The sequence below is a fragment of the Lissotriton helveticus genome, chromosome 4_1 (assembly GCF_964261635.1).
Source record: "Lissotriton helveticus chromosome 4_1, aLisHel1.1, whole genome shotgun sequence".
Classification (NCBI taxonomy): Eukaryota; Metazoa; Chordata; class Amphibia; order Caudata; family Salamandridae; genus Lissotriton; species Lissotriton helveticus.
Window position 1 is genome coordinate 1651196826 of NC_136063.1, and position 13428 is coordinate 1651210253.

Genomic DNA, 13428 nt, shown 5'->3' on the forward strand with positions numbered 1-13428 from the left:
CCCCTCTGCATAGTGCCGTATCTCTGGGGTAGTCCAGAGGCGTCTCCAATAGAGAATCGGGCGCAATCGCGCTCGGTCACTAACTGATCTTCTCCCTAGATCAAGGCCAAGCGGGATTAGTGGTGTACTCTGGGGGAGACCCGTGATTCCCCTAAGGAACCTATTCTCCGATACTTGCAAGGGGAGAAGCCTATCGAAGCCCCACAGCTCAGCCCCATATAGGGCAGAGCCAATAGCCTTGGCATCATAAACTGCCAGGACTGGTTTTATAGGCTTTGATTTTGATTTTTTGTGTTCCACCCGGAGTGCCCCCGAAATCTGTTGGTGCCTCAAAACCGCCTTTTCTATATGTTGGGACCATTTTAGATTATTTGCTATCTGCACACCAAGATAGGTAAATACAGTAACAACCTCTAGCACACAATTGTTCAAAAGTATTTTAGGCCGGGGTCTACGTTTCGGTGAGAAGGCCATCAACTTGGTCTTGCCCACGTTAACTTCCAGGCCATGTTCCCCACAGAAGAGGTAAAGATGTTTAAAGCTCGCTGTAAGCCGGCCGGTGTTTTAGATAAAATCAGAGTATTGTCGGCGAACATCAGGATCGGGACCCTGAGGCCCGCCAACGAAGGTGCATCGACACTGGCATCCAGCATCCGAGCCACAATTCCGTTAATGAATAGGGAAAAAAGCAGGGGGGGCCATAGCACACCCCTGTCGTACTCCGCGACCAATTGGAAAGTCGGCAGATGATTCACCAGTCGTACCCCACTGGACTTTGGCAAAGTTACACTCGTGCAACCTCATTATCAGAGTAAGTAACTCAGCCGGAAGGCCTATTTCGCTCAGAACTGCCCAGAGCTTTCTCCTTGGGACCAGGTCGAAGGCAGCCCGCAAGTCGACAAAGGCAACATACAGGCTGCCCTCGCCAAGCACCACCGTCCCCCACTGCAGCAGAGCAAAGCGAAACACATGATCGACTGTGCTTGTAGCCCGCCGGAATCCAGCCTGATATGGGGACAGGGCGTTGTTCTCGTCTACCCAATCCATTAGCTTGTTTACCACCATCCCCCCCACCACTTTTTGGATAGTGGCAATCAAACTTATCGGCCTATAATTGGCCGGGAGGGACCGATCCCCTTTTTATATAAAGGTATAATAGTTGCTCCCTTCCATAACTCTGGGACTGCCGTTCCCTTTGCAATTGCATTCCCAAGAAGGAATACATACCTAACCCACCTCGCCTTATCGTTTATAAAAACATCAGAGGGTATCCCATCTAAACCCGGGGCCCTTCTCCCTTTGGCAGCGCATATTGCAACTTCAGTTTCTTTAGGGGAGAATAAATTCCCAGTAGGGAATACAGCTGAAATTACCTCCACATCATTAAACTCGGTAGTCTCAGCATATTGGGGTTTGAAGTACTCCACCCAGGCACCCTCAGAGACATTATTGTCGGGTTTATTTGGAGATCCACCTCTGCCCCACTTGACAATGTTCCAGAATAACCTGGAATCCTTAGCCCCTGAAGCCTCCTTTAGTTCTGCCCAATACTTTTCATCCCATGTTTTTTTTGCTAGTGATACGCTGACCTTGTAGTGCTTCCTAGCCTCGCCAATCGCTGCTTTATCCCTATTCCTGATTGCTCTTCCCAAGCTTAACCTGGCTTCCCTGCACTGATGGTTAAACCACCTTTCTGGTTTGGGTGGTTTTTTCCTATTTGTATTGCTGGACCTTAAAAAATGCGGTTTTAAAAGGGAAAAGAGTTTGTTGTGTATGTCCGTTATTTCTCTTGAGCCTGGAATTACAGAATTTACAGCCTCCATAGCAGCGATTGCAGTGTCCACCTCAGAACTTATAAAGTCCATAGACTCTGCATTCGCCAGTACACTCGGCCAGTTGAGTCTGCGCATGTCATTAGCCATGGTAAACATTGGACCATCGCTTGATTGAGGGTTCCCTGATATGGCCATCCACCAATCGTGGGTCACACAGAGGGGATTATGGTCACTTTCCAGTCTGCCTTCGATTTTCATGTCGCATACCAACTGCCACAAATTAAGGCTGCAAAGGACATAGTCTATCCGACTTTGGTTATAACCATTGTCGAATGTACAGGCACCTTCCCTATCGCCCTTCGTCCTCCCATTTAGGGCTCTCAACCCATGTTCCAAGCAGATGGCGTTCAGTTGTAATATATCTTTTGTCCACCGCTTCACAGGAGCCAGATGTAAGGTCGGTACACCCCATTGTGTGTCCTCTTCTTGCCCTAGGGGATCGTCCGAACTATCCAATGGTTCGAAAGTCCTATTTAGGTCACCAGCTACTACAACTTTATTACCCATGGACTGTGATTCCAAAAAGGTGGACAAGGCCTCTAGGATGGGTGAACTCCCAGTGGAGCTACCCCTGGCATAGATATTGTATATATCTATCCCTCCCCACTTTTCAGAGGTTATTCTTAGCATTTGGATATCTTTACAACCCAAATCCACCACTTTAGTTGTTATCTGAAGACATTGTCTTACCCAAATAGTTAGGCCTCCCATCGGTCGACCCCTGGAACCTCTACTGGCCGGAATTGAAAAATTTAAGTAACCAGGAAGAAATATAGGGTCACAAGCCCATGTCTCCTGGAATAAGCAGACTTCAAAGCCATTAACAAAATCTATCCAGTTTAGGGAAGTCAGCTTGCTACTCAACCCCGTGATGTTCCATGAGAAAAACGTCCCCAAACTGGGGCCTTCCTTGGGTACAGCTCCTAGACAGGACATCCCAGAGTTTTTTGCTGAAAATCCATCATGCCCCTCCCTCTCTCGGATAGTATCCTCTGTGTTATGGTCAACCTCCTGGGTACCAATAGTACTAAGTATAATTGGTTCCTCGTTTTCAGAAGCCCCAGAAATTGGGATGCACTCCCCACAAGTTTCCTCCAAAATCACAGTCGCCCAACCAGTTCTCAATTCGTTAGTTTCCACATTTTTAGACAAATCAGTTGACACAAACTTCTCACATATATCCCAACGGGTCATACCTTCCCTATTGTTCAGGCAATAATCAAAATTTTGTCAATGGACCCACCCTAGATCTTTCATTACATCGAAACGATTATACATTGGTCCATTATAAAAATTGCTCCGTTGTAATGGTACAGGGAAAGGAACAAACCCTGGGGAGGGGAAATTATTACAATAACCCAATTCACTTGTCATACCAAATTGAACACCTGTTGGTCTTGGATAAAAAAATGTAAGATCAACCACACCAATCCCACCGCTGCTTGTGCCCCAATTTTGCTTCGTAATTATACGTGCCACCCTGGGATCTTGAAAATTAACAACTATACACTCTCCCCCCAAGTTCTTAGGAGTACAACCTATCCAATCTGTCCTTCTCACTCCAATGATCAGCCCATCCACTTCCCCGGGCAGTGGTCTATTTGCCTTCAACCAGTGCATTACCTTGTTTTTTAGCATCTGGAAAGATTCTCTTTGCCCGGCTAACAAAGGAGGTACATTCGTGAGGACAACCACGAAAGGATAAGAATCTGGGGTGAGATTCATTGGAGGTATCCTACGCGGTGCCTTCATTGGGAGGGTGTTGGGCAGGCCAATGGCAGAAGCAGCAGGACAGGATGTTGGAATACTTGATAGTGGTTGGGAACTATTCAATGCAGTGTTGTTAGTTTTGGAGCTGTCTTTGTTACCCTTAGCAGGAGCGCCAAGACATGGTTTTAAACTGCTTGGTGAGGGTTGGGAACCATTAGGTACAGGGTTGCCACTTTTGGAACTCTCTTTGTTACCCATCGCCATAGTACCAGGCAGCTTAGTTTGTTTGATGGTATTAGTACTTAGGCGGTCCGACAAATCTAAGTTGGTCTTGGGGATTTGTCCCTTCGACTGATGTTTACTTGCAATGCTGGCTATGGGGGGAGGGGGCACAGCAATGGACACGCCATTTGCCTGGCCTTTTGGTTTCGAAAAATTAATGCTATCCCCGTCCCAGGGTGGGACTTAATTAAGGCTTTGGTGGAAAAAAAGTTATCTAAAGTAGCCTGCTCAAAATGATCTAACCGATCAGCTAATTTTTTAACTCGCTCCTCGATAGGAATCAGGAGAGACCTCATCAGCCTCTCCAACTCGAGAAGCAGGGCTGGAACAGAAGATAATGTCTCAGCCGATCCCATCGCTGAATGGTCGTTCGCGTTAGATACAGGACTAGCCGGAACGACTCCCTCCTTAATAGTCTCAACCCCACCAGAGTCAGCCTCAATGGGCTTGCAAGAAGGGGGCTGGGATATTCCAACTTTCCTTATTTTTTTCGGATGTTTGGGAAGATTGCACTTCTTCGTAGCAGCACTACTTTTCCTTTTGGTACTTGGTTTTATTTTATCTACGTGAATTGACATGCTCGGTTCGACAGTGGTCACCTGCCCTGTAGGTAAGCCGGTTGGTATTGGGGGCAAGGTGCAAGACAGAAAGGGCACATCAAGACCCACAGGCGAGCCAGCCAACAGCTCTGATGAGGGGGGAAAGGCATAGGGCGATTCCAGTACAACTGGGAGGGTTAAAGATGACAAGGGAGGAACCAATGCTAGTGCCGGGAAACCCTGAGGTGGCCGTTTCTCCAAGGGAATTTTTAGGAGTTCAATAGATAACCTACGCTCGGCGCGCCTCTCCGCCAAAGCGATTTCTTTATCAATATCTTGGGTTACCCAACTGAAGTATTTGTCTAGAGGACCCAGAGTAGCTAACCCCACTTCAGCCTGGGTAGGGATCTGGGCAGTGGTATTTAAAGGAGAGGACATACTTTACAACCAGCAAACAATAAACAATAGTATATGAGCAAACACCAGGGATCTCTCAAGACAAGGAACGTACTGTATCAAGTCGTCAATGGCACGATGTCAGAGGGCGGGCCCAGCCCAGCCACCTTCAGCCCCTGACGGCCACAGACGGTCCCGCCCTTGTCCCGGGCTTCTCCCGGGCTTCTCCCGGGACGCTCCCGCGCGCTTCCGCGCAGCGGAACTAGGGAGACCAATTAAGCCCGGGACGCTCCCGCGCGCTTCCGCGCAGCTGAACTAGGGAGACCAATTAATAGGACTGTAGATTGAGGGGAGGAGCAGGCAGGGAGAGCGGCCCAGGTGCTGTGAATCCGGGCTGGCGGGCGCTCCTGGGAATGGTAGTCCCAGTCCCGTGCTCGCACTCGCTCGCAGCTCTGCTTGACCAGTTCACCTACTCCCACAATCACAGGCAGGGTCCGTAGATGACAGCAAAGAACCCCCCACGCAGCGGGACCCGCGAAGCGGGTTCCGCAAGAGGTAGGCTGAATATCAAAGTTAAAAAAACACAGGGTCACAGCGTTGGCAGTAGAATTGCAGCAGAGCGTCCCAGTTGAGATCCGGAGGCTGGGGCTTAAAAGCACAAAGGTGGGGAGGAGCAGGCAGGGAGAGCGGCCCAGGTGCTGTGAATCCGGGCTGGCGGGCGCTCCTGGGAATGGTAGTCCCAGTCCCGCGCTCGCAGCCCTGCTTGACCAGTTCACCTACTCCCACAATCACAGGCAGGGTCCGTAGATGACAGCAAAGAACCCCCCACGCAGCGGGACCCGCGAAGCGGGTTCCGCACGAGGTAGGCTGAATATCAAAGTTAAAAAAACACAGGGTCCCAGCGTTGGCAGTAGAATTGCAGCAGAGTTAGTTATTTTTTGGGGGGAAATTGAATATAAAGGCAAATTTACTGCTGGGAAAATATACATATCCTGCAGGGGAGACTGTATTATGAGCTGGATTCATCAAGCTGATCTTGGAGTGATGTTGACTCCTGGTGAAGATCCATGTATTGTAATGAGTCTTTTACTGCTCCAACTTGTAAGGTTGAGAGTATTCCAACTTGCAAAATGGAGGATATACCGGATTCAGTTAATGTCACCCAAGTAAATGACTTACGTAGTGAGTTTGAACAAGTTTTCAGGGAAAAGTTGGGGTGTCTTTCAGATTATACTCACAGAATCTTTCTTAGAGCAGATGCTGTTCCTGTCTCTTGCAAAGTGCCCAGTGTGTCTTTGGCATTGAGAGACTCCATGTGCAGTGAGCTAGAGAAGTTAAAAAAGAAAGGCATCATAGTGGAGACTGAAGCACGTGATTGGTTAGCTCCGGCCGTTCTTGCACATAAGGCTTCAGGTGACATAAGGCTTTGTGTTGATCTTCGCAGCCTTAATCGTGCAGTTGTTGCAGACAAGTATCCACTCCCGAATATCACTGAAATGTTGACCCAACTAGAGGTGGCGGAGGTCTGTTCTACTTTAGACCTGAGAGCAGCATACCATCAAATCAAGATAGATAGTGATTCCATTATTTTGACAGCTTTCATCACACCATTTGGGACTTACAAATTTACACGCCTTCCCTTTGGTCTTAATTCTGCTGCTTCAGTCTTTCAGCGAGCCATGGAAGACGTCTTGCAAGGTTTGGCAGTGGTAAAGATACATTAGGACAATGTTCTGATACATGGTTCCTTGTAGAAAGAACATAATGAGAGGCTTATAGCTGTCCTGTTTAGGTTTAGGTATCATGAATTGACCCTTCGTGAGAGTAAGTGCAGGTTTAATCTTTCTGAAATTGACTACTTGGGACACAAATTGACTAAGGAGGGTGTAAAACCAAGGGATCATTTGGTGAAAACGATAGACCACAAACCAGAGATGAGTGGGTCACTTTCCTAGGAATGGCAGAATATTATAACAAATTTGATGCTCAGTTTGCTTCACGCACATTCTGAGATCACTTTCAAAGAAAGGTGTGAAATTTGTGTGGTCACCTAAATAACGGTGGAGTTTGATGATATTAAGAATGCTTTGAGTAGTGCTCCTTCACTCCGCAGTTTTGATATAACAGCCAAGTCTATCTTACTTACTGATGCTAGTTTAAAGGGGCTGGGTGCAGTTCTTAAACAAGTCAAAGATGGTAAAGAAGTGACCATTATGTTTCTCTCTAGAACACTGGTAGGACCGGAATTTAGCACTCAGTCATAGAGAAAGAGACTCTGTGCCTTTTGGGGGCCATCAGGAAACGAAAAAAAAATCTTTGGGGAAGCTCATTTATTGTACTCTCAGATTACAAACTGTTGAAAGACTTGTTCAAAAGAGTCTGGAAGCTGTTTCCTCAAGAATTTGCAGGTGGATTGTTGCTCTTCAAGACTATGATTTAGTTGTAAACTACATAGCTGGGGTAGAAAACAAAGTGTCAGATTGTCTTTCTCGCCTTGTTCAGACCAATTTAAGTTCTACTCCTGAGGGTTTGGATGACTTGTGGGATGATGATGATGAATGCAAAGTATGTGAAGTAATAACATATGTTTTGAATGAAAAAGAATTGAAAGATTCAATGCGTAATGATGTTGTTCTAATGAAAGTATCTGAGTTGGTAACCGAAGGGTGGAAAGGTATAAACGGACTAAATGAGGAAGTTCGTAAGTTTTGGAATGTTCGAGATGAATTGTCCATTAGTTCTGGAGTACTATGGAGGGGTACGAAACTAGTTCCTACGTCTTCTGTTAAATCAAGAATTGTTCATCAGGCACAACAGGGACACCTGGGTGTTTCGAAAACCAAAGAGAGGATTTGTTTGCATTTCTGGTGGCCTGGTGTTGATCTTCAGGTTGAGCGAACGGTGAGAGACTGTGCAGTGTGCAATAAGTGTGACAAAGCATTAAAGACGAGAGTTCAACCTATGGTGATACGTCTGGAGCCCACCAGGTGCTAGCAAGAAGTTGCTTTAGATCTTCTAGGATCCATTTCTGGTTGTTCTGGTCAGTGTTACGTGTTGGTTTTAAAGAACATGTTTTCTAGATGGCCAGAGATCAAGATTGTACGGAGCACTAAAACCAAGGATGTTATTAAATTTCTGGAAGAAATGTTTGCTAGGGAGGGTCTTCCTGACTGTCTTTTAACAGATAATGAGGTCTAATTGGTCTCAAGAGAGGTGGAGGAGTATTTGTCACAGAATTGTATCAGAAACAAACGATGTGCTCTCTATCATCATGGTAGAGCGGTTAATCGCGTTCTCAAAGAGTCGATTCAATTAGCTAATCTTCAAGGTAAGGACTGGAATTTAGAAAATGCAGAGCGTGTAAGAGTTTATCGTCTTGCACCTCATTCCACCACAAATAAAGTTCCTTTTGAACTGTTTAGGGGGCGTAGTCCTAATCCACAATTGTTTCAGTCTTGGATGAGAGATAAACATGTTGGCACAAATTCAGAAGGATTTTCTGGTGTTGGTGTTTCTGATGCTGTTCCTTGTCAAGGATCACAAAACATGAAGGCTTTAAAAAGAAAGGATTATTTTGATGCTAGACATGCTGTTTCGCACACATGCATGCGTGTGGGTGACAAAGTGAAAGTTAGTTTACCCCAGAAAGCTGGAGGTCTTTCTAAATTTTCATCTCCATTTGTTGTTAAAAAGCTTTTTCAAAAAGCTATTAAATTAAATGACGGTCACATTTGGAACTTGAGTACGATTGCTCCTTTACGTGCTAGAGGCTCTTATGTGCCTGTAGTTCCTTAAGAGTCGTCAGAAAAAGCACCTATGCTACACAACAGTTATTGTTGTAAGAAGACTCCAGTGTTTCTTCGTGACTTTGTTTTACAGTAGTTTTTTCCCTTGTTTTGTTTTCATGTAAAGGGGAAAGGTGTGTTATAACCTGATATTTAATATGTGCTGACTTTATGTTCAACTAATGATCTAGATAATGTTTAAGATGCTTGCCCTTTGCATGTGTATTGGTTCAGTTCTAGAATGTTATTCTCTGAAGCTCTTTAGAATTCTGAGTTGTCAGTTGCTGCTTAGATGTTGTGTGGATAGGATGTTTCTTCTATGGATTGTTGTATATCGATTTAGATTCCGTATGAATTTGCCGATGAACATGCCCATATATAGGTATAATTCACATTACCCTTATATAGGCATAGAAATCCAGTCCTTATTTAGGCATAGTCCCTGCTACCCAAATACAGGCATGGCCACTTCCATGCGTTCATCTACGTCACAGCGATTTCTAAGAAAACCAGACTCTAAAGCCCTTAGGGTATTCCCCTTGCTTGGATATTGATTTCTCCAAGAACTCATTTATTGTTGTGACGGGGTGGGACCGGGGCTGCCAGGCTTACCTGTCTCACCTCTCTTTGACCAGCATGCAGGCGCCTGGAGGAACGCGGTAGACTCAGACGACCCGGACCCCGAGGAGGCTGGAGAGTCCTGCTACTTTAATTGGGCGGAGCTGGACAGGGAACACGTCACTGATCACGCCCCCTATGTGCAGGTAAAAGCCGCCCACGACTCCGCACAGGTGTGTTACACACTCGGAGGTGAAGAAGGAGAGACGGACGGTTGGCGAGGAGAGGACGAAGTCGAGAGGAGTATGAGAAAGAAGGTGGAGGAAAGCCGGGAGCTGAGGAGCGAGGGAGACAGAGGAGCGGAGCGGAGCCGGGATACGAAGGAACATCAGAGGCCAGAGGCAGAGACAAGAGCAGGAGAACGGCGAGGAAGCGAGGAGGCTGTCCCAGACGAGGAGAGAGAAAGAAGCACGGAGAGTCGACAGCTGAAGGGAGAAACCGACAAGCCAGGAGGCCACCAGGAAGGCGCTTCGCCCAGCCACACTTCATCGAGGGAAGTGTGGCTTCCAGAGGTACGTGCACGGCTTCCAGGCTGGGCGGGCTTTAAGTGGATTAGACCACGAAAGTAGTTTGTCACTCACACCCTAAAGCACTACCCCTCCCTCACCGACCACCACCGTAGTCCATAGAAGGAGTTGTGCAACTGTGAACCCTCACTCCCTTACCCGTGATTTGGTCTCAACCAGTCAGCTGAAACGCTGTTCTTTTTTCTCCCCTGCACGGCGGACGGCTCGACATCGTGGAGGAGAGCTCCAGGACCACCAGTCCCAGAAACCACCGGGACGTGCGAAGAGCAGCAGCGGAGAAACGCCTACAAAGACTCTCTGAAGAGGCGGAGACAGCATTACCGTACTATAGAAAGACAGTACACCGTAAAAGAACGTTTAAAGCAATAAAACCTGCGTTACCCCGACTACCGGTCTATGTCAGTCTGTTTGAAGGGACAGTAGTCCCACCCCCTGCCTCGCTCGACGTACATAGAGACCCCGAGGCGCCACAATTGTGCATGAACATCTATTCCTTAGGGGTTCATTCATGACGTTCATATGCCCGACTTTACGTCAATACTGGCATTTCTAAACACCTTCAAGGTATAAATATACCTACTTGCTATGGCAAAGCACGGTGTGGTTCGGTGCAGTTCGACTACCTACTTGCACGACGGAGCTCGCCACAGCAAGTACCGAAGGAAGCCAACTCCCCAGCTGATGCACTGACTAGACGCTGTCATCCCCCTGCCGAGAATCGAGCTCCGGTGTTTCGGACTCCCCTTGCGGGGTGTTGGGAAATATGAGTCCAAAGAAAGAGATACCAACCTCTCTCATTCTAAGGTATGGAGCTGATTAGAACCTAGAGAAACCTTTGGCAATTCTTGGCAGAACTAAAACCTATGCTAAGGCAGCACTTACTTCTTCCCTCGTACTAGACCTAGGTTAGATACACTGGGGAAAGAGCATTTTAGAAGCATCAGTTGAGTATTTTAGCCTGTGTTATTTATGTATGTATTTTTATATATGTCATAGCAACAGTCAATGCTATTACAGTATTATTTTATATTACTGTTCATGCTGTACGCATTATACTTTGCATTCTAACAATTGTAGCAGTTCATTTGTCTTGCATGAGAAATAAGACTGTTCAATAAAACCCTTTTATTGAAATGCCTGTGTCTCTATTTCTATGCAACTCTGTAGAAACGAACCATGCACGATTGACTAGGTGAAATAGTTATCTATTGTTTCCACGACTCTGAAGATATTTGTTCCAGTCCTAGGGAAACACAGTTGTCATGTTTATGCGGTTGTCAGAGACTAATCCCTTCTTGTTTATTCGAGAAAGTTTCTAGTGACCTCTGAGTTAGCTGGCACACACAATTAAGTTTAATATACTCGATAGAGACATACTGACCTTAGTCCTATGTCAAATCTATAGTGTATGTTATTTCAATGCGCAAAGTATATTAGGGGTATAGGAACTACACTATAGGATGATAATCTTCAATAAATCCTACATCCTTCAAGCTTACTGCACGGTGTGGTCAGCTTTATAATAGGTATATAACCATTGGGACTATGCCACTCTACTGCTATTGTTTTACTTCTAACTAAGCAACACATTTCACTCCATTGGGATGCTCACACCACCCCATGGTGGCAGCCGCGCTGAAAGACTTGCCCTACTGTGATACTAATTCTGAATTCTAAGCCTCCCTGCAGCCAGTTACATTCAGGCCCAAGTATATTTGGAAACCACTGCAGAACTATTTGTTGTCTATGGATAATTCTATGGATGATGAAGCAACAGATTAAACATTTTGGTTTTTTGTCCTATTTTATTTTCATCACTCCCCTGTACTGCTGTATGACGCCTAATATGCCATTTTGCTTTTTGAGGTATGTCATATCTTTCCAAGTTTGCCCCCTCATTTAGGTCTCTTGTTTATTATGATATCCAGCTTTCTTCCTGGTAACCTGCTGTACCACACATGTGAACGTTGTTTTAAAATCTTGGTAGCTGGCTTCATTTTACGTACTTATTGATAAATAAAGATTTATAAAATAAATTCCCCCCACCAAAAAAAAGAAGTATTCTAAAACCCACATCAACTGGCTGACATTGAGGGGGGAGTAAGCAGCTGGGATATTTCCAACTACCATTTGTGCTTTTGACTTGAACAAGGAGTACATATGCCAAATTTAGAGTGCTACACTCAAAAACTATAATTGGGGGCTTAGTTAAAAGAAAAACTTTGTAATGTAGGCATAACAACAATAATAGTTGTGTTGCATCTGAGTTATTGGCCTGATGCGAGAGATTTAGCAAGTATAAGATTTCTATATCACCCAGCAGCCATGATTTGTTTGATAATTTATCCATTCTGTGAAACAAAATCAGAGAGCATGTGAAAGATCAAACTTTTCGATCGAAAATACATACCAAGTTTAACAGAACCTCCAAACAGGGATCCTTTATCAAAAGCATCTTTCCAAGTGAACGTCAAGCAGAGCTGGGTGGAAAAGGACAGATTATTATACTTGCTGTATTCAAGAAATAAAAATAAACATTTGTAATTCAAAAAGGAAACAGTTGAATTCCAAGTGACTATGCATCAACGTTTCACCTTTCACATGACACACCAAGTTGACTATACCACAGAGAAAGAGGTTGCAGCAGAATTTAAAGATTGGGCCCTAAGCACATCATAAACATTTTTATATTTTTGGTTACACTGTTTCCTAGGAGACATTTTCTAACTCAAATAAGTCGTGAAAATTAGAAAACGAAAAGGACAAAATCAATTGTATAGTTTTAGATCTGTACATATTGCCCATCCACAGAATCTCCTTAAGCCCAAGTGCTGAACCTAACAAGCATAGAATATATACAGCACATAATCAACAAGATCTGTTTGCAACATTACAAAATTATAACATCAACAATATGTTTTTAAAACAAATGCAATGGCTAAATCCTTACATTTAATAAACAAACCAAACAAATGCCAGAATCCTTAAGTGTTACTTAAAGGATTTTAATAGGTGCTTTTTAGTACTGCTCTTGAGCCAGATTTCAAACAACCTGGGTGCCATTTTGATTCAATGATTCTGTGATGAAGCAGAGATGGCACATCTTTGATCTGGTTATTCCAGAATTAGACGCTGGCTCGGGCCTAATGTGTTCTCAGTGCCAAGACACCCCCGGGTATTTGTGCACTTTATAAATCCCATTACCATTAACATCTCACTGATCAAATCTTTCAACCCAGCTTTCTCCCAAGACCATTCAAGTGCTGAAACAAAGTGCAGGCTTGAAAACCTCTTGACAAATACTTTTCTGGTGATACTTTTCAACGCAGTATATCAGTTCATCGTTCTATGCTCCCTGAAAGCTTCACATTCTGAACTGTAAGTGGAGGCAGTATAATTCTTTATTCAAATTCAATGAAGGTAACTACGGATGGAATTGCTTGAGGGTTTTAATAAATGCAGCTCAACTGTAGTACCCAAGTCAGATTATAGAGAGCAAATAAAAGTCTTCAGATACCAATATTAGGAAAGAAGCATTTGCAATGCAATAGGTCTTGCATTTGCGAGAATTTGAGCTATTGACATTGTAAATGGCAAAGCCTTGTATTTATTTGTTATTTTAAAACTGATAAATAAAAGGCATCATCATTAACAAAGTCACTAGCTTAAACGTTCGCAAATACAAGACCTATTGCATTGCAATTGCTTGTTCCACCGGGCTGTCACTCATCTTCTG

At 44.7% G+C, this 13428-nt stretch overlaps 1 protein-coding gene across 4 annotated transcripts in view; it reads right to left on the minus strand.

Annotated features, from left to right (window-relative positions):
* The window catches only part of PDCD6IP (programmed cell death 6 interacting protein), a 369384-nt gene that overhangs the window by 301755 nt on the left and 54201 nt on the right, over positions 1-13428 (minus strand). For all 4 annotated transcript variants that reach the window (XM_078688299.1, XM_078688297.1, XM_078688300.1 and 1 more), the window contains exon 3: positions 12103-12172. In XM_078688299.1, coding sequence (XP_078544425.1) covers positions 12103-12172 — 70 coding nt within the window. The remainder of the gene's footprint in view (positions 1-12102; positions 12173-13428) is intronic.